Source organism: Eriocheir sinensis, chromosome 50 (genome assembly GCF_024679095.1).
Source record: "Eriocheir sinensis breed Jianghai 21 chromosome 50, ASM2467909v1, whole genome shotgun sequence".
Classification (NCBI taxonomy): Eukaryota; Metazoa; Arthropoda; class Malacostraca; order Decapoda; family Varunidae; genus Eriocheir; species Eriocheir sinensis.
In genome coordinates this window covers 7,641,887-7,664,550 of record NC_066558.1, presented here as the reverse complement: position 1 = coordinate 7,664,550, position 22,664 = coordinate 7,641,887, and the positions used below count along the sequence as shown (strand labels likewise).

Genomic DNA, 22,664 nt, shown 5'->3' with positions numbered 1-22,664 from the left:
AGTACTTTTTGTATATACATTTTTTTTCGGGAGCCGTTTTTTTAGGTTGTTCTTTTCGTAATACTTTTTTGATATGTGGTTATACACCTTTGTCCTTTGATGCGAAACAGAAAATGACCACTCTGCTACCTTTTCATTGATCGATACCTGGGATTTCTTTATGTTAAATATTATATATTCATTTATATTGTCCTCACCTAAGCAAATGCATCTTTTTCATTATTTTTCTCTTATTAAAAAACTGTGCGACTTAACAAAAAAGCGATCAATGGAAATTTAGCCATTTCATTTTTCTTTTCAACAAAGCAATGCCCGTGAATATAGGTTAGTAAGTTATAAAGTCATTACATCTTGTTTATCGAAAATTAACATTTCGAGAAATCAGCAAAATAAGTTTTAAGTAACAACATCGTCATGTACCTGAGTAGTTATTCAACCAAAACTATCTTATATGATTGATATACTGTTTTTACATTGTATGTAGCTATTTCTGGTTAGCTGGTACCTGGTCCTCTCCTTTTCTATGGATATTATGTACAAAACTATACGGGTATCATGGGGCTTCTTCCTCTTCTCCCGCCTAATCCAGCCTCTTTATCTTCGCAAGTCAAGCTTCCAAAGCAGTACTCGCCCTATCCTACATTGCCTCCCTATTCTCGCTGACTAAAGGCATCGCAAAACAAGGAAAAAAGCTTGAATGAAGGTGAGACCGATGTAGGAGTGTGCTCTGAGTCGCTATCTCTTTCTCTCTCTAAAATGAGTCACCCGATGCTTAGGCCACCTTTGTCATCCTTCATTGACCACTTGTAATCAACAAATCAGCAAAAAAAAAAAAAAACATATACAACTCCATCAAAAAGAGAGGGAATGGAGCGACTGAGCAGTCGCGCGCCATATCAGCGTGCGGGAGAGTCATAAAAGTTGAATTCTCGCCTAAATACAGGTGTCAGATTTTAGTAATATTTTAACGCATTTATCCCTGACCCCAGCTTTCTCAAAAAAAAAAAAAAAAAGGTAATTCAAAGAGAAATTTCAAGATTTTCGCCTCTTACGCCCCCTTAATAGGAAAGTTCTTAAGCATCCATCAACTTCCGACCTTCTTTCTGATCACCAGTATGGGTTATGCAAGGGGCGTTCTACTGGTCGTCTTCTTGCCTTCTTAACTGACTCCTGGTCATCCTCTCTGAGCCGTTTAGGTGAAATTTTTGCTGTTGCCTTAGATATCTCGAATGCTTTTGAGAGTCTGGCACAAATTTTTGCTTTCTAAACTACCCTCCGACGGATTATATCCCTCCTTCTGTACCTTCATCTCCAGTTTCCTTTTTGGCCGATCTATCTCTGCTGTGGTAGACGGTCACTGTTCTTCCCCTAAACCTATTAACAATGGTGTCACGAAGGGCTCTGTTCTATCCCCCACTTTCTTTCTGATATTCATCAATGATCTTTCCAAACCAAGCTGTCCTTTCTATTCATATGCTGATGACTTTACTTTGCATTACTCAACATCTTTTGACAGAAGACAAAAACAGGAATTACATGATTTTCGGCTGGACGCTGCAGAACGATTAATGAGACGAAGAGCCTTTGACGGCAAATTGTCTAGCAGAGCTGTGTGTGTTGAGCCTCCCCACACATGAGATGCATACTCTGTACAATGGCGGACAAGGCCTCTGTATATGGAAAGCATCTGTTAGGGGGAAATTAACTGGCAGAGACGATACAAAACGCCTATCATAGAGAATAGTGGTTTAATGAGAGAGGAGATAATGAAGTTTTCAGTTAAGATTTTGCGTTAGGGATAAACAAAGCATGTTTATTGCAAAAGAAGGTGACAGCTGCTTGTTATCGAAAAATAGGGGATAAATGGCTGGAAGATTATGTCGGATTTACATGAAGACACATTTAATATTTGAGGTATTGAGGGACAACTTCAGTATCATTCGGAAATTATATTAAGATCTGATGTTAACTCCCATCCTGTAGCTAGTAGTCTTCGACCTCGTAAATTCCGCCGTAATGTTGCCTCTTTCTATCCTCTATCGATATATTCATGCTGACTGCTCTTCTGAACTTGCTGACTGCATGCCTCAACCCTTCCCGTGGCCCCGCTGGACACGGCTTTCTACTCTTGCCTATCCCTACTTATTCAGATCCCTTCTGCAAGAGTTGATCAGCATCTTTATTCTGTCATCTCTTCCGCTATTAAACTCTGGAACAATACTCCATTGTTTGTATTTACTCCTGCCTACGACTTGAACTCATTCAAGATAAAAGTAGCAAGACAGCCCTCCACCTGTAATTGTTCTGGGATCTTTTCTCTCTCTCTCTCTCTCTCTCTCTCTCTCTCTCTCTCTCTCTCTCTCTCTCTCTCTCTCTCTCTCTCTCTCTCAAAAATATTCTCTCTCTCTCTCTCTCTCTCTCTCTCTCTCTCTCTCTCTCTCTCTCTCTCTCTCTCTCTCTCTCTCTCTCTCTCTCTCTCTCTCTCTCTCTCTCTCTCTCTCTCTCTCTCTCTCTCTCTCTCTCTCTCTCTCTCTCTCTCTCTCTCTCTCTCTCTCTCTCTCTCTCTCTCTCTCTCTCTCTCTCTCTCTCTCTAACACACACACACACACACACACACACACACACACGCGCGCATAAACACACCTGAACAAGAGAAAATAAGTAGAAACGGAAGCATACTAACATTTCCTCTCCTCTTTGTCTCCTCAGGCACTCAGGGATGGGGTAAGGTCCTGGGGGCAGTTTACTATGTTGGTGGCATGCCGAGAATGGTCCCGGAGCCCTCGCCTCCCTCCAAGGGGGAGCAGCGGCCTCTTCCCTGGGAACCTAACTCCCCTGGGCCAACGTTTGACCCTTCGCCACCCCAGAATGTGACAGCACTGAAGGACGACATTGCTTACCTCCACTGCATCGTCCACAACAGAGGAAACAGGACAGTAAGGACTTATGTTTCGTATCTAAAATTCCTATGATTTACCTCAACGTCCCGCTCGCTACTTTTTTTGCTTCCTCTTTTGCCGGTTGTCCCTTCCTTCCTCTTTCCTCGCTTGTTGTAGTGTTATAGTGTTGTCATGAATCAGAATCCATTGAATGTGTGTATGTGTGTGTGTGTGTGTGTGTGTGTGTGTGTGTGTGTGTGTGTGTGTGTGTGTGTGTGTGTGTGTGTGTGTGTGTGTGTGTGTGTGTGTGTGTGTGTGTGTGTGTGTGTGGGTGTGTGTGTGTGTGTGTGTGGGTGGGTGTGGGTGTGTGTGGGTGTGTGTGTGTGTGTATATATATATATATATATATATATATATATATATATATATATATATATATATATATATATATATATATATATCTATATATATATATATATATATATATATATATATATATATATATATATATTACAGCACAGGAAGCAACTCAAGGGCAACAAAAAGAAAGTGTAGAAAAAAAAGCCCGATAATCGTTGCTCCGAAAAGCAAAAAGTAAAGAGTGGCCAAAAGAGAGGTCAATTTCGGATGGAGAGGTGTCTGATACACTCCTCTTGAAAGAGGTTAAGTCATAGGCAGGAGGAAATACAGACGAAGGAAGGCTGTTCCAGAGTTTACCAGTGAAGGGGATGAAAGAATGGAGATGCTGGTTAACTCCTGCATAAAGGGTTTGGTGAGTATAGGGATGAGCTATAGTAGAACGTCGAGTACAGCGGAAGGGATGTTTTATGAAAGGTAGCAGTTTAAGGCCTTGAGAGAGAGGATGGCGTGATACTAGAATGTGCATCGTGGACACCCCGATGTAAAATTCTTTGACTATTTGAATCTTCACCCACTCTCCCTTCGCTGAAATCTCCATCTTAGGATATTTCAATGTTCACCACCAGTTTTGGCTGTCATCTTCTTTCACCGACCAGCCTGTTGAACAAGCCTACAACTTTGCTCTCCTCAATGATCGAGAACACTTGGTTCAGCACCGTACACGTATTCCCGACCACCTTGGAGACATGCCCAACATTATAGATATCTTCCTAACCTCTAACCCTTCGGCTTAGTCTGTCAAACTGTTCACCCCGTTGGGCTCCTCTCATCACAACCTTATATCTGTATCCTGTTCTATCGCTCCTGTACAGCCTCTGGACCCACCAAAGAGGCGGTGCTTCTGGCATTTTGCTTCAGCTCGGTGGGACGACCTGGAATGATTACTTCTTTATAAGAGAACTCTGAAAAAGTTAAAGTCATAGGCAGGAGGAAATACATATGAAGAAAGATTGTTCCAGAGTTTACCAGCGTGAGGGATGAAAGAGTGAAGATGTTGGTTAACTCTTGCATAAGGAATTTGGACAGTATTTAAGAGGTAGAAGACTATCAGTAAGAGGAGGAGAGCTAATGAGACGAAGAGCCTGACACTAAACTCTGTCTAGAAGAGCTGTGTGAGTGGAGCCCCCCCACACGTGAGATGCATACTTCATACGAGGGCGGACAAGGCCCCTGTATATGGATAGCAACTGTGCGGGGAAGAAGAACTGGCGGACACGATCCAAAACGCCCAGCCTCGAGGAAGCTGATTTAGTGAGAGAGGAGATGTGAAGTTTCCAGTTAAGATTTTGATTTAAGGATAGACCGAGGATATTTAGTGTTGAAGAAGATGACAACTGAGTGTTGTCGATAAATAGGGGATAGGTGTTTGGAAGATTGTGTCGAGTTGATAGGTGGAGAAATAGAGTTTTTGAGGCATTGAAGGACACAAGGTTCCTTTTACCCCAAATCGGAATTGATAGCAAGGTCTGAGGTTAAGTGTTCTGCAGCCTCCAGTCTGGAGTCATGTAATTCCTGTTGAGAGGGTCTTCTATTGAAAGAAGTTGAATAATGCAGGTTGGAGTCGTCAGTGTATGAGTGGATAGGACAGTTTGTTATGGAAAGATCATTGATGAATAGCAGGAAGAAAGTGGGTTATAGGACAGAGCCCTGTGGAACACCAATGTTGATAGGTTTAGGGGAAGAACAGTGACCGTCTACCACAGCAGAGATAGAACGGCCGGAAAGGAAACTGGAGATAAAGGAACAGAGAGAGGGATAGAATCCGAAAGAGGGCACTTTAGAAAGCAAAGACTTGTGCCAGACTCTATCGAAAGCTTTCGATATGTCTAGCGCAACTGAGAAAATTTCACCGAAACGACTAAGAGAAGATGACCAAGAATCAGTTAAGAGAGCAAGAAGATCGCCAGTAGAACGCCCCTTGCGGAACCCATACTGGCGATCACATAAAAGGTCAGAAGTGTAAAGGTGCTTTTGAATCTTACGGTTAAGGATTGATTCAAAAGCTTTATATAGACAGGAAAGTGAAGCTTTAGGGCGGTAGTTTGAGGGATTGGAGCGGTCACCCTTCTTAGGCACAGGCTGTATGAAGGCACACTTCCAGCAGGAAGGAAAGGTAAATGTTGACAGGCAGAGGCGAAAGAGTTTGACCAAGCAGGGTGTCAGCACGGAGGCACAGTTTTTAAGGACAATAGGAGGCACTCCATCAGATCCATAAGCCTTCTGAGGATTGAGGCCAGAGAGGGCATGGAAAACATCATTCTTTAGAATCTTAATAACTGCCATAAAGGAGTCAGAGGGGGGATGAGTAGGAGGAATATGCCCAAAATCGTCCAGAGTGGACGATTCAACTTATAACTTGCTATGTGATCGCCAGTACAGATTCCGCAAAAGGTGTTCTGGTGATCTTCTTGCCTTCCTAACTGACTCTTGGTCATCCTCTCTTAGCCGTTTATGTGAAACTTTGGGGTTGCCATTGACATATCAAAAGTCTTTGATAGAGTCTTTGCATTAGTAACTTCCCTCCTGCGGTTTCCACCCCTCTCTCTCTCTGTACATTCATCTCCAGTTTCCTTTCCGGCCGTTCTGTCTCTGCTGTGGAAGACGGTCACTGTTCTACCCTTAAGCCTATCAACAGTGGTGTCCCACATGGCTCTGTCCTATCACCCACTCTCTTTCTGTTGTTCATTAATGATCTTCTTTCTATAACAAGCTGCCCTATGCACTCCTATGCTGATGACTCTACTCTGCATTACTCAACATAATTTTACAGAAGACCCTCATAGAATTACGTAATTCCAGGCTGAAGACTGCAGAACTCGACCTCAGATCTTGCTATTATTTCCAATTGGGCCAATAGAAACTTGGTGTCCTTTAATGCTTTTAAAACTCATTTTCTCCACCTATCAACTCGACACAATCTTCCAAACACCTATCCCTTTTTCTTCGACAACACACACCTGTCACCTCCACTAAACATCCTTGGTATATCCTTAACTCAAAATCTAAACTGGAATCTTCATATCACTTCTCTCGCTAAATCATCTTCCTCGAGGTTGGGTGTTCTGTATCGTCTCCGCCAACTCTTTTCCCCCTCCTAGATGCTGTCCATATGGATATGTCCATATGCATGGCCATGTTCGTTCTCTTATGGAGTTTGCATACCATGTGGGAGGGGGGTTCACACCCACAGCCTTACCAGACAGAGTAAAGTTAAAGGCCCTTTGTCTTATCAACACCCCTCTTACTAGCAGTTTTCTACCCTTAAATTCCGCCACAATTGCCTCTCTTTCTATCTTCTATCGATATTTTCATGCTGACTGCTCTTCTGAACTTGCTAACTGCATGCCTCCCCCTCTCCCGCCACTTTCTACTCATGCTCATCCCAATACAGTCCAAACCCCTTATGCAAGAGTGAACCCAGCATCTCCATTCTTTCATCCCCTTCACTGGTTAACTCTGGAACAGCATTCCTTCATCCGTATATCCTCTTGCCTATGACTTGTCCTCTTTGAAGAAGTGTGTATCAAGACACCTCTCCAACCGAAGTTGACTACTCTTTTGGCTACTCTTTACTTTTATCTTTTATGGGAGCAGCGAGTACCGGGCTTTATTTTTGCATTCTTTTTGTTGCAATTGAGCCGTTGTCTTTGATGTAAAAAAAAGAATTTATATATATATAGATATATATATATATATATATATATATATATATATATATATATATATATATATATATATATATATATATATATATATATTTATTTATTTATTTATTTATTTATTTATTTATTTATTTAACCGACTGAACGATTGATAGACTATGTACATGATTGTCAAAGCAATTTATTTTATAACCCAGCTGAATAACTGGCTGCTGTTGTTTTATAATATTCTTGTTAATATGAACTTGCACACATAACACTTACAGTGCAATGTTCACGTTACCCTAACACACACACACACACACACACACACACACACACACACACACACACACACACACACACACACACACACACACACACTTTCCTAACCACACCTTCACACTCTAACTCGCAGGTATCGTGGATCAGGGTGTCAGACCTACACATCCTGACGGTGGCTCAGTACACGTACACGGCAGACGACAGATTCGAGGTGATTCACTCCCCGGACTCGAACGCCCAGTCATGGGTTCTGAAGATCAACTCCGTGCAGCCTCGCGATTCAGGACGATATGAGTGTCAGATCAACACTCACCCCACGGACCCCATCACCTTCCCCGTCGACCTGTCCGTCTTCGGTGAGTATCGTAGTTTATATTTTGGTAGTGTTTTATTTTATTTTAAATTTGTCTTAGACTTGTCTGTCTGTCTGTCTGCTCTCTCTCTCTCTCTCTCTCTCTCTCTCTCTCTCTCTCTCTCTCTCTCTCTCTCTCTCTCTCTCTCTCTCTCTCTCTCTCTCTCTCTCTCTCTCTCTCTCTCTCTCTCTCTCTCTCTCTCTCTCTCTCTCTCTCTCTCTCTCTCTCTCTCTCTCTCTCTCTCTCTCTCTCTCAAATCAATTTTGCATGAGATTACAGTCCTTGGTAACTTAACTGCAACAGGAATTTAGGCGGGGGTATGAATCCTGACTTTGACCAAGAATCACTGTAGTACTGCCAGCACCATGGAAGGATAATGGGTGGAAAGGCCGAGGAGCGGAAAGAGTGAGATCATTCTTGTCAGTAGCTGGTCACTGACACTGGCAGAAAGCAGGTGACATCAGCCGCTTCTTTGCCCAGCCCTGACCTACCATGAGTCTGACCATACATCGGTCTTGACCCCACCTTACCTGCTCTTTTCATTCATTCATTCATCATACACGCAGTACCTGAAACTGAGTCATAATGACTACCTGATGAGGGAGTTTTAGGCTGAAGATCCAAACCTGTACAGAAACTTTCTCGTGGATGACAATATCCTGTTCGATGAGTTGGTGCAACGTGTTGGCTCCCGCACTGAAAAACAGCAAATATTCTGGAGACAACACCCCTGAAGCCTGGCCTGCGACTAGCGATCACCCTACGATCATCCCTCCTCCACACAGATGGTCGGTGCGGCGCCGTGGCCACATCTGCATGCGTTCGGTTGGGAGAATGCGCTGCCAGACTTAAGATACGGCAGTCATAAGTAGATCCTACCATTAAATGCCGACCATTACCGACGTCGAAACTACGTTGTTGCAACGTTGTTGAGATGAACATGCGAAGGTCGTGGTTTATTGCCGACGAATGACAGCTATCGGAGATGGGGCCGATTGTTTTGGAATTTTCAAAACTGTCGGAGTGTGGACTGACGCGCTGCGACGGTCGGTGAGATATGGCGATGCCGCAAGATCCCCGGGATCGCTTGAAGATAGTAGGGAAGAGGCATGGCGACCACCGTGAATAGCTACATTTTCTAACGTCGGGAGTCAAGATCGTGAATGTGTAACACTAGCCCTAGTTATTACCCCGCGTCCAGGAGGACGCGTTGTCGAGTCCCGCCCCCTAGCTGTGATTTTCACCGCCGAGTGGCCGAAGACTATCCACATATGTCCTGAAAAGAACCGATCAACCCGATCTGTAGATTTTCGCTCTGAAGAGGATCAAAGATGAGCTCCCCAGGACAGCATGGGCATGGGCAAAGCAAGATGGCGCCACTATCAACATGTGCATGCGCCATAACGGACTGGGGCCGACCATCAGGCCCCAAGAAGAAAGCCTACCGGCGTTTAAGGCTAAAACTTAAAAAAAAAGGACTAAGATTACGATACACTCAAGCAGATAAATTAACTTAGGTGACAAAGCTTGAATCAGTGGAAATGAATATGGCAAAGGTAGACTCCATGAATTCAAACTGACTGAAATAATAAAATGTTCCTGCCGTTTCAAAATCTCTATACATTCATGTACAGTTTAATTAAGCTTATTGAATTCAACCTCCCATTCGTTGCCGACGGTGCTTTGGCGGCATTTCTCAGCTGTTCAAGGAAAAGGGCGACCAAGCTCTCTAGGCTATGTAATCAACACAGCAAATATAAGGTGAAAGGCCTGCCAGTAGACTTATGAGAGTGTGAGGAAAGGAGTAAGCCGGAAATGCGAAAAGCAACGAAAATGAGTCTTCCACCTTCAGTCTAAGACACAATAGAGACAGAGAGAGAGGAATGAAAGGAATGAAATATACGAGTACTTTACTTAGCCGAAACAGCCATACTGACGCCAGTGCAGGGTTGTATCACTAACCCTGCCTCTGCCAAGATCCCCACCACTGCCGCTAACGCCACCTTCAAAAAACATCGTCACTATAGCTAATGTCACCAGAATCCCTGCAATTATCTCTCCTACTGCCAACACCAACGTCACTTCAGCTATCCGACGAAACACTATGACCACCATTAGCAAACGAACCACCGCCTCCTCCACAATCCCTATCACCATTCCAACTATTACAACCGCCAAAGAGATTGCCAGTACCATCGCCTCTATATCCATCACCACCATCAGCACCTCTAGCACTATTGCCCTTTGAACTTAACTGTTATTCTTTTTTTTCTGAAATATTTAATCATGTTTCTTTGCTTTTCCTCATATTTACTTAAGCCTCCAACTCATACTCTTCCCCATCTTTAGAGCACTTCCTCCCCCTCGTCCTCCACCACTTCTTCCTTGTCCTCCTCTCCATCATCTTTTACTTTTTCCTTGTTCTCCTCTTCATCTCTTACTTTTCCCTCTTCATCTTCTCTTACTTTTCCCTTGTCCTCCTCCTCCTCCTCCTCCTCCTCCTCCTCCTCCTCCTCCTCCTCCTCCTCCTCCTCCTCCTCCTCTCTCGCCTCTTCTTCCTCTCCCTCCCCTTTCTCCTCCTCCTCGCCTTTCTTCTCCTCCTCCTCTTCCTCCCTCTTCACAGCCACAGGGGACACAACATGACTCACACAAGGACATAAGTGCAGCAGCGAGTCTAAGGCGGAGGTAATGTTCTGAAAACGTAATATCTAACTGCAAGTCATTGCGTGTCGCTTCGGTTTTCTTGCGAGCTTTCCAAAAGAGAATTCATTTTTTCCATTCCCTTCCACCAGTTTTCTCTCTCCTTCAACATTTGTAAACGCCTGGAACTCAAACTAGTAGCAGATTCGAGGAAGGTGTGCAATCAAATCAAGGTTTTCTCTTTCCTTCTTGTTATTGCTCTCTAGTTTGTATTAAAAAAGGAAACCCTTGTTGTTGTTATTGTTATTATCTTCAGCAAACTGGTCAAGTGGACTACGGTGTCGCTGAAAATAAGGAAGCGATTTTCATATAACAGGTTGAAGCATTGGCCTGTAATACCCTTTCTTGTTAGGGTAATAGTTTATTTCCTTATTGTTTGAAAGATTGAAACGTAAAGTATATTTTGGACACACACACACACACACACACACACACACACACACACACACACATCAGAGTCGTAGTCAGGGACAGTCAGGCCAGTCGCTCCCCATGCAGGCGCCATCTTGCACACATGCCTGCGCTTGCGGGCTGCCTCCGCTGCTTCCCATCCTTCGTTTCCACAACGCCTGTTTAATATTTTGAAGGATGTTTATTTTAAGATAGGAATGAGACATTGTTATTTTTAATTATATAACTGCATTATTCAGAACAGATATCATGTATCAGAATTATATTGCTATTATCTCATAATGGCATTCAGTATTCCTCAGCAGCCGCACACACCAAGCATGACTTCTGTCTCTTTATTAATTCACGTGTATAAATCAAACCTAATTAACCATAAAATTACCCTTTGGAAATCAACATGAATAAAATAAATAATGGATAACAATATTACTTTATATTACATGATAAATATAGGTAAAAAATCAGTTTACTTTTGTACTGCCAGGGAAATCATGTCAGATATCTAATGTACTGTAGTCAGACACAACTATGATGCCCGTTTGGGTGGGGCCTAAGCCACTCCACAGCGCGCCACATCACCACCAATACATCAATAGGTCAGCCATTTACTATTTTTAATTGTGCATTAAATATTCTATGTACAATACATAAGGCTATATAGCGCTGTGTCGCTTTTAAGAAGAATAGCAATGAATCGTAAAAAAATCCATATTTTGTGACAGTGTTCCTTTCCGACGTCGTCAGTGACCAAGGCCGCCATGTCACTTCCACCACACGACAGCTACTCCGGCGGCTGTCCTTGCTCCGAAGGCTAGATTTGGCGTCGCTGTGGCCAGGGGAGTTCCCGAACGGGCCTTACTCAGACTTAATAGCTGAGTCTGAATATAGCTTAAACCATTTATATTAACCCAGCATCTATTCCTCCCCATTTAAATCCAGTTCTCATACATCCTCATAACACAGTTAATTCTGCTTTATTTCATTCTCCATCTCAAAGCCGAATGGAGGGACGCGAGAACACTCTGACCTCTAGGCTACCCTACTATATCTTTCATCTCTCGTGCCTCATATCTCATATATCTCATCTCTTCTCCCTCGTGTTATCCTCCTCGCAACCCTCTCCCCCTCACTCAAGCCTTGTCTAATTTCTCGGCTTGCCTTCGTCTTACTTGTCTTCCAACATTGTTTCTCCATATCACTGTTAAATTTTGTCACCGGTTTACTCTCAATAATCAGTAATATCCCTCCCTGCCCGAGCCTCTATCATTAGCATGAAAGCTTTTATATGTTGTTGTAGAAAATATCCTTTCCTTCCCAGATACACATTCAGATAAATGTTTTTAACCAAAACGCTACTGCCGCTGTTCTCAGTAACAGACTAACAGTATCGCTTCGTGTCCCTTGAAGGTAGGACCTCTTCACCTGCATTCTCTTCTACCCTCTCCCAAACCCCTTCTAACAGTAGCTACTACACATTTCATGATCATTTACTTTTAAACATTCCCATTGAAACTAAAAGCATTCTCGTCTCGCCGCCCTTAAGGGCTCGACAGCTTTCCCCCCCTCCCCAGACACACACACACACACACACACACACACACACACACACACACACACACACATATTACGTATCATTTTGGTTGCTTTCCCACGGTGATACACAGGTGAAACTCACGCACAATCCCCTCATTCTCGTGTTTTTGAAATTATTAATACCTTTGTGCTCATTGTCTATGTAATCCACCTAGTGGTAAGATGAAGTGTATTTTTAGTATTTCAGTTGTACCCTTCCGGTCAATTGAAAAACAATAGTGTGTTATATCTGCATGCACCATGGAGATTCAAGGGCCTAATACTGCCTATATACATCTTGGACACTGACGTAAGATCAGTGTAACATATATATATATATATATATATATATATATATATATATATATATATATATATATATATATATATATATATATATATATATATATATATATATATATATATATATATATATATATATATATATATATATATATATATATATATATATATATATATATTACAAACATTTGGGAGAGAGTGATATCAAGGCTTCATTCCTTAGAAGGCGTTTATTCCGAGGTCTTTCAGTACCAAGTAAACAAAAATATGGTCCGTAGTTCTTCTGAGGGTTGAGGCCAAAGAGGGCATAGAAAACATCATTCTTAAGAATCTTAATAACAGGCGTAAAGGACTCAGAGGGAGGATAAGTAGGAGGAATATGCCCAGAATCGTCCAGATTGGAGTTTATACAGAGTTTTTGTGAGAAGGGTTCAGCCTAAGGCCCCTTTCACACGAGCGGTTTTTGCCGGTCCGGCACATGCCGGACGGCAGCCGCATGGCACCTGGACGTCCATGGTCAAGTGCGGTGTCTGCCGCATCCGCTTCGGTGTCTCCTTCAGTCATATTTGTAATCTTCTCTTGAGGGATCCCACAAACAAGGCCGTCTTTCAATCTCGGAGATCAACAGCTCCGTGTCATGATAATTTAAATTAGCCATAACCCTGAAATTTAAATGCAGATGTTTGTTGTACAGAGGTATACAGAATTAATAAGTAAGACACTTACATTTTCAAAATACATTAATTGAAAGTTCATAAGATGGAAAATATAGTGCATACCAGCTTTTCCAATGATGCAGACAAAGTGGTCGCGTGCCTTTCCTCCCAGTGTTGACAGACAGCTATCCCTCGCCGCACGCAGCAAACACCGGATGTATGAAGGCGCCCATAGCAACACATGACCACCGAAACCGTTGTGCGGCATTTCTGCCGCTGCGGTCTTGCTGGCAGTACGGCAGGGTGCGGCTGCCGGAGCGGCAAGACTTCCGGCTTCGTGTGAATGCACTCAAAGAGTCAATGTAAAGCTAAACCGTGCGGCATGTGCCGGACCGGCAAAAACCTCTCGTGTGAAAGGGGCATTAGATAGATGAGACGGCGGTGCTGCCGTCAGGGTTAAGGAGAGGAGGGAAAGATGAAGAAGTGAAATTGGAAGAGGTATTTTGGCTAGGTGCCAGAAATCTCTGGAAGAATGAGAAAAAGCAAGGTTTTGACATTTAATATTGATGAAAGAGCTTTTGGTAAGTCGAAGAATAGATTTGGCACGATTCCGGGCGGAAATATAAAGATCATGTTTAGCAGGAGATCGAAGGCTCTGGTACCTTTTGTGAGCCTCTCTATCTTCGACAGCACGAGAACAAGCGTGATTACACCAAGGCTTTTTAGCATGGGGAGTAGAGAAAGTAAGCAGAATGTGTGCCTCCATTCCAGAGACAATCACCTCTGTGATGCGCTGGACACACACAGGTGTCTCTATCCTGGAAGCAGTAATCATTCCACGGGAAATCGGAAAAGTACATCCTCAGGTCGTCCCACCGAGCTGAAGCAAAATGCCAGAAGCATCGCCTCCTCGATGGGTCCAGAGGGTGTACAGGAGCGATAGGACAGGATACAGAAATAATGTGATCGGAGGAGCCCAACGGAGAGAACAGTTTGACAGAGTAAGCAGAAGGGTTAGAGGTAAGGAAGAGGTCTAGTATGTTGGGCCTGTCTCCAAGAGGGTTGGGAATACGTGTAGGGTGCTGAACCAGCTGCTCTAGATCATTGAGGAGAGCAAAGTTGTAGGCTTGTTCACCAGGCTGGTCAGTGAAAGAGGATGAAAGCCAAAGCTGGTGGTGAACATTGAAATCTTCTAGGATGGAGAGTTCAGCGAAAGGAGAGTGAGTCAAGATGTGCTCCACTTTAGAGTTCAAGTAGTCAAAGAATTTTATATTGTAGAGTTAAGTGAGAGATAAACAGCACAGATGTGTTTAGTAATAGAATGACAATGAAGTCTTAGCCAGATGGTGGAAAAGTCAGAAGAGTCAAGGTCGTGGGCACACACACACACACACACACACACACACACACACACACACACACACACACACACGGAAAGTTATTTACATAGAAGTTCAGACCTCACACACCGCATGGCCACTCCCTGGTGGTCTTTCCCAAACCTGAGTGAAACGACATCAAAAAGCCACCCAGACGCTGCATCTCTGCTCTAAGAAATATGAAAGGTGGAAGAGAAGGTGGCTGAATTCGTTATTAGATTTATCAATTGTGTTGCACCGAGGCGCTGAAGATGGGATCATAATACATTTTCCCACAACAATGTTGTTGAAAAGAAATGTCATGCAGCCTATATTCATTACTTCACACCTGAATTCACCGCTATTGTTTCTCTCTTGCACAGTAAATCTTCCTTCATCTGTATTTCCTCCTGCCTACGACTTGAACTCTTTCAAGAGGAGGGTATCAGGACACCTCTCCTCCTGAATTTGATCTTCCTTTCGGCCACCTCTTTTGTTTTACTTTAGGAGCAGCGAGTAGCGGGCTTTTTTTTATTATTGTTTTCCTTTTTTGTGTGCCCTTGAGCTGCCTCCTTTGTTGTAAAAAAAAAAAAAAAAAAAAGTTTGAACCGTTTGAGTTACTTCGTTTTCGTTATGACAAAGTAATTTAAAGCATTCGCAAAATCACTCGGATGAGATGGTTTTGAAGAGAAAACGCGTGAAAAAAACAGATCTTGCTCACTGAATTTGTTACAGAAACAGGAGGTAACCATGAACACCCAAATTAAATACCTGTTCTTCAATATTATTCGCATAGTGAGATCAAGATCGGTAGAGTAATCCAATCAGACAGGGACTCTAGCGTTCTCCAGGATGAGCTTGACAGACTATATCATTGGGCGGGGAAGTGGCAGATGGAATTCAATGGCGGGAAGTGTAGCAATCTGAGTGTAGGTAATTACTCCTTAAATGACACTCCTCTAAGCAGGTCTGGGCGTGAGAGAGACTTAGGAGTCTTAGTGAGCGCTGACCTCTGTCCTAGGGCTCAGTGCATTCAGGCTAATAATCGGGCAAACAGAGTACTGGGTTTCATCTCAAGGAGCGTAAGCAATAGGAGCGCTGAGGTCATCCTAAAACTTTATTTAGCACTATTTAGACATCATCTCGATTAAGCGGCTCAGTTCTGGTCCCCCTACAATAGAATGGATATCAAGATGTTAGAATCTGTACAGAGGAGGATGACAATGATGATTCAGGGGGTGAGAAACTTCCCTTATGAAGATAGACTGAAGCATTTAAATCTACACTAGAAAGGCGAAGGTTGCAAGGAGACTTGATCGCAGTCTATAAATGGATGAATGGCTTTAATAAAGGGGATGTCAATATGATTTTGGTAGTAAAAGAGCGTGGCAATGGTTTTAAGTTAGACAAATTCAGATTCAGCAAAGACAAAGGCAAGAATTGGTTCACCAATAGTGTGCTAGATGAATGGAACAGGCTAGGCAGTCATGTTGTGGGTGCCAATACCATAGATACATTCAAGAAGAGGTTAGATAAAGTCTTTTTTATTTATTTTTTTACAACAAAGGAGACAGCTCAAGGGCACAAAAAAAGGAAACAATAATAAAAAAAGCCTGCTACTCGTCGCTCCTAAAAAAGAATCAAAAGAGGTGGCCGAAAGAGAGGTCAATTTCGGGAGGAGAGGTGTCCTGATACCCTCCTCTTGAAAGAGGTCAAGTCGTAGGCAGGAGGAAATACAGATGAAGGAAGATTGTTCCAGTGTTTACCAGCGTCAGGGATGAAAGAGTGAAGATGCTGGTTAACTCTTTCATAAGGGGTTAGGACAGTATAGGGATGAGCATGAGTAGAAGGTCGTGTGCAGTGGGGCCGCGGGAGGGGGGGAGGCATGCAGTTAGCAAGTTCAGAAGCGCAGTCAGCGTGAAAATAGCGATAGAAGATAGAAAGAGAGGCAACATCGCGACGGAATTTAAGAGGTAGAAGACTATCAGTAAGAGGAGGAGATCTGATGATACGAAGAGCCTTAGACTCCACTCTTTCCAGAAGAGCTGTGTGAGTGGAGCCCCCCTCACACGTAAGATGCATACTCCATACGAGGGCGGACAAGGCCCCTGTATATGGATAGCAACTGCGCGGGGGAGAAGAACTGGCGGATACGATACAGAACGCCCAACCTCACACACCGCATGGCCACTCCCTGGTGGTCTTTCCCAAACCTGAGTGAAAGTGAGAGCTGATTAGTGAGAGAAGAGATGTGAAGTTTCCAGTTAAGATTTTGAGTTAAGGATAAACCGAGGATGTTTAGTGTTGAAGAAGGTGATAGCTGATTGTTGTTGAAGAATAGGGCATAGATATTTAAAAGATTGCGTCGAGTTGATAGGTGGAGAAATTGGGTTTTTGAGGCAGTGAAAGACGCAAGGTTCCTTTTACCCCAATTGGAAATGACAGTAAGGTCTGAGGTTAAGCGTTCTGCAGCCTCCAGTCTGGAGTCTAGTAATTCCTGTTGAGAGGGTCTTCTGTTGAAAGAAGTTGAATGATGTAGAGTGGAGTCATCAGCAAATGAGTGTATAGGACAGTTTGTTATGGAAAGAAGATCATTGACGAATAACAGGAAGAGAGTGAGTGATAGGACAGAGCCCTGTGTAACACCACTGTTGATAGATTTAGGAGAAGAACAGCGACCGTCTACCACAGCAGAGATAGAACGGCCGGAAAGGAAACTTGTTATAAAGGAACAGAGAGAAGGATAGAATCCGAAATAGGGCAGTTTAGAAAGCAAAGAGTTGTGCCAGACTCTATCGAAAGCTTTCGATATGTCTAGCGCAACTGAGAAAGTTTCACCGAAACGGCTAAGAGAGGATGATGACCAAGAGTCAGTTAAGAGAGCAAGAAGATCGCCCCTTGCGGAACCCATACTGGCAATCAGATAGAAGGTTAGAAGTGGAAAGGTGCTTTTGAATCTTCTGGTTAAGGATTGATTCAAGAGCTTTAGATAGACTGAAAAGTAAAGCTAAAGGGCGGTAGTTTGAGGGATTGGAACGGTCACCCTTCTCAGGCACAGGCTGTATGAAGGCGTACTTCCAGCAGGAAGGAAAGGTAAATGTTGATAGGCAGAGGCGAAAGAGTTTGACCAGGCAGGGTGTCAGCACGGACGCACAGTTTTTAAGGACAATAGGAGGCACTCCATCAGGTCCATAAGCCTTCTGAGAGTTGAGGCCAGAGAGGGCATAGAAAACATCATTCTTAAGAATCTTAATAACATGCATAAAGGAGTCAGATAGAAGGAGGAATATGCCAAGAATCGTCCAGAGTTGAGTTTTTACAGAAGTTTAAGCTTTACACCGTAACAACGAATGGTTCTTGCAAGGACATACTTTGGATGAGAAAGGGAGACTTGCCTGGAGAAACCCCGTGTTTGACGTCGTAAGGTGGGCGATGCGACGCTCCCCCGGCATATGCCCCCATTGACTGATTGAATTGTCTCTGTATTTTAGTTCTCACTGCAGAAGATACGGTAGTCTTCCTTTAAATTCTCTCTTTTTCTTTTTTTTTCTTTTTTTTTTCTTTTTCTTTTTTTTACACTAAAGGAGGCACCTCAAGAACAAAATAAGATACACGCTGTAGCCCGCTGTGTCGCTGCCCTTCGAAGTCGAAAAAAAAAGTATCTAAACTGAAAATAAATCTGTGAGAAAAGTGTCTTGATACTTTATTTATGAAAGTGTTCAAGTCGCAGGAGAGAGAAAATCCAAATGAAGGAAGGCTCTTCCAGAGTTTACCAACGTAAAGGACGATATAAAAATGATGGCTGCATAATGGATTTTGACGGTGTAGGGGTAAGCTTTAATATAAAGACTTGTGCAGCACACCACAGGAGGGGTAGAGGCATGTATTTAGCAAGTTCAGAGGAGCAGTTAGCATTAACATACAGGTAAAAGATTGAAAGAAATGCAAAGCTGCGGCGAAATTTAATAAGTAAGAGAGAGTCTGTTAGAGGAGAAGAGCTGACGAGGCGAAAAGACTTTGAAGCGAATCTGTCCAAAAGGGCATAGTGTATACGAGGGTAGATAAGGCTCTTGTATATGGATAATATCTGGGAGAGATAAAAACCTGGGTAAGATGATACTGAACACCCAGCATCGAGGTAAATGACTTTGCAAGAGATATGATATAAATGTTGCTATTTTGATTTAAGAATATGCAAAGTATGTTTACTGTAGAAGAAGCGTGCAGTTGTTTGTTATCGACGAATAAAGGACAGAATATGGTGTCGAATTATCAGATGGAGAAACTGAACCTCCGAGATTCTAAGGACACAAAGTTCCTTCTTACCAAGTTAGAAAGGATAGTAAGGTCTGACGTTTAGGGTTTTATAGAGTCCAGTTTCGACTTATGTAGTTCCTGTTTATTAGGCCATGCTGGAATTCTACATAAACCTTTTTATGTGGTGTCTTGGTCTGAACACACAGTTATTATTCATATACATATAATCATTTTTAGTAGAATTACTTAATATCATTGTAAGCCAAAGATGTCATTCACTCAAGAGACTTCAAAGAACTAAATACCCAACTGAGTACCAGAATGGAGAATATTTCGTCCAAAAAAAACGGGTGTTTTTACGTTTTAGCGTATGGCGCCGAAATACTTTCTTGGTGGTGCGTGGTGGTCTGCACCGGCCCGTTATGGCGCAGGCAAATGTTTTATAGTGTGGCCATCTTACTTGGCTCATGTTGTCCCCGGAGCTCATTTTTTATCCTCTTTGATAAGTTTACTCTAGAGTCTGAGTCGATAGGTGGTCTTCAGGATAGTATGTGGGTAGTCTTAGGCCACTCGGCGATCACTGAAAATTGTCAGCTTGTTGCTGTGGGTGGGACCTGAGCCCGGGTCCTACAGGACGCCGCGCTCGCACGCTGACCACTCACCCACCGCCTCCTCATTGTGAAACCCTTAAGCCCAGTCTCAAACAACTGTTTATTCTCAACATTCACATTGCATTTAAAAATTTAATTATATATGGAATAGAGTTCATGGAAAGTTGGGTAATAATGAAAACAGCTGAAAAGTTAAGCCGGGTTAAACAGGTTTGCTGAAAAGTTCGTTGAAAATTTTATTGAAATGATTGACTATGAACATCAGTTATAAGAGAGTCTCAGCACATCAACAAGGCAGCGATGCTCTAGATTGATGTCAAAATTAGAAAGTTTTTAAAAATCGACTTGATTAAATTCCTGGTGCGTGAGGTTTAAATGAGAGTCTGATTTAGACATTACTGCAGAGCAATACGAAAAAGAAATAGAGATAAAAATAAATGCAAGAAATTTAACACAATAAAATCCTTTTATAGACTTTTTAACATACAAAGAAGCCAAATATTTCATGAAATCGATATAGCTTCCAATCGTAGGTGAGACTCAAAAGTTTTCCGTCGTTATTAGCAAGTTGTTGTTTTTTAAGATTCATGATATTTAACCGCAGATCCGAAATTACTTTTCTGCGACTTATTGAGCTGTTACACTTTCTTCTAGAGACCTTGTGGTTGTTCCTAGCCCGGTAAATATTTTTATAGTGATGTCATTCTTATTTGGCTCAGGCTGCTCCCTAGGCTTCTCGAAGTTTAACTATAGTCAGAGTTGGTGGATGGTTATCAGGACAGCATGTGCTTCGGTCACTCAACGATGGCTGAAAATTGTCAGCTGCTAGCGGGAAAGCTGTACCACCTCCTCATGCTCACCATTCAGCCATCATATCCTCTGCAAATGCTGTGGGTCCTCATTAGATTCAGTTCAAATCACCAAAACTCAATTCATTACGATATTCTTGGAAAAAATATTTGATTTCTTGACGTTGAACTTATAGCACCGGTAGGATTTAAGGATGCGACAAGTTGGTCTGCTCAAGTCAGTCAGTAGCGCAGGGAAGCAATTTATAGTGGCACCCTTCTTGCTTTGCTCATGCTCCTCTTTATCCTAGATCACCAGTCTGGGTTAATAGAAGATCATCAGGACAGATTGTAGGTTATGCCCCGCCACTCGGCAATGACTGACTGACTGTCCGCATGTTGACCACTCAGTTCCATTGTGTCGAGCTTGCTTTTTACGAAAATTGGTAGACGTTAACTCAGCCGTTAAATGAACAAAATATAAATAAAAAAAGATGATTCGGGAGATGACGATGCATAATTTTCAATTAAGTGATCATCAGGGAAAGACACCTCGCTTTACTCAGAGATGAAATAGGGTAGGGTGAGTTCAGTTTGATCCTTCTGCGCATTTATGTTCCATGGTCGGCCTGATGGTAGGCGGCAGAGGGCAGGCAAGGCTGTGCTTACTAAAAAGAAAACTAGTGGACGGAGCGGTAACCACGGCAGACCCTCGTTACTCGCACCTTCACGCGCGGGTTTTCACACACACACACACACACACACACACTCTCTCTCTCTCTCTCTCTCTCTCTCTCTCTCTCTCTCTCTCTCTCTCTCTCTCTCTCTCTCTCTCTCTCTCTCTCTCTCCACACTCCCCCCCTCGTGCTGTTGCTTCACGGCGCTGTTCGAGACTTTAGAGCAAAAAACGAGTCGCGCGTTCACACCCCGTCCACTTAAACACAAATAGTTGTCACGCGGCCACCACTTCACTGAATCGTAAAACAACTAACAACTCCGCTTCTCGAGTTATAACAAAAGACAATTTAAGGGTTCTTAGCTTTAACGCTCGAAGCTTAAGAAATAAGATCGATGAATTGCAGTGCCTAACTAAAACAGAAGACTTTGATGTAATTGCCGTAACTGAAACATTTATTGACACCGCTAATATTGACTTAATTTCTGAATATAATATAGATAACTTTATATTTTTCAATAATGATTTAATGAGTTAATCGTAGAGGTGGAGGCGTGGCTCTTTACGTCAAAAGTAGCTTACAGCCCGTTGATGAAACACCGAAGGCCAGTAATGCAGAAATATATATATATATATATATATATATATATATATATATATATATATATATATATATATATATATATATATATATATATATATATATATATATATATATATATATATATATATATATATATATATATATATATATATATATATATATATATATATATATATATATATATATATATATATATATATATATATATATATATATATATATATATATATATATATATATATATATATATATATATATATATATATATATATATATATATATATATATATATATATATATATATATATATATATATATATATATATATATATATATATATATATATATATATATATATATATATATATATATATATATATATAGCCTGAGTCGGCCCAAGCCTGTCATGCAGGCAATTTTTTTTTATTGTGGCGCCATTTATGCTTGGCTCATGCTGCCCCCCGGAAATCATTCTTGATTAAATTGGAAGGTTTCATCTCTAGTCCGGGCGGTTGCGTGGTCTTCAGGACAGCATGTGGGTAGTCTTAGGCCACTCGGCGGTGACTGAAAAATCCCAGGTGGTAGCGTAGGTAGGTAGTGTGTATGTGTGTGTGTGTGTGTGTGTGTGTGTGTGGGTCTCTGTCTTTATAGATATATATATATATATATATATATATATATATATATATATATATATATATATATATATATATATATATATATATATATATATATATATATATATATATATATATATATATATATATATATATATATATATATATATATATATATATATATATATATATATATATATATATATATATATATATATATATATATATATATATATATATATATATATATATATATATATATATATATATATATATATATATATATATATATATATATATATATATATATATATATACATAAGTTATTTCTCTCGACTGGAGGACACGAGAGGTAGTAGGTGTGGATGGCATCGCGCGTGGAGGTAAGGAAGCGGCATGGTGTCCTTGATCGCTGACAAAGTCGGAAAGCAAAATTGTCACGAGTTATGGAATTTATACAATTCACTGCTATTATTCTAGAAAGAGACATTCGGAGCACTATACAGACTTGTTTAATGTACATAGAATGTTTA

At 41.7% G+C, this 22,664-nt stretch overlaps 1 protein-coding gene across 1 annotated transcript in view; it reads left to right on the top strand.

The window, feature by feature from the left end:
- LOC126982372 (uncharacterized) overlaps positions 1 to 22,664 on the top strand; it is a 260,842-nt gene that overhangs the window by 187,828 nt on the left and 50,350 nt on the right. The window contains exons 4-5 of the mRNA XM_050834383.1: positions 2,710 to 2,936; positions 7,359 to 7,581. Coding sequence (XP_050690340.1) covers positions 2,760 to 2,936; positions 7,359 to 7,581 — 400 coding nt within the window. The 5' untranslated portion in view covers positions 2,710 to 2,759. The remainder of the gene's footprint in view (positions 1 to 2,709; positions 2,937 to 7,358; positions 7,582 to 22,664) is intronic.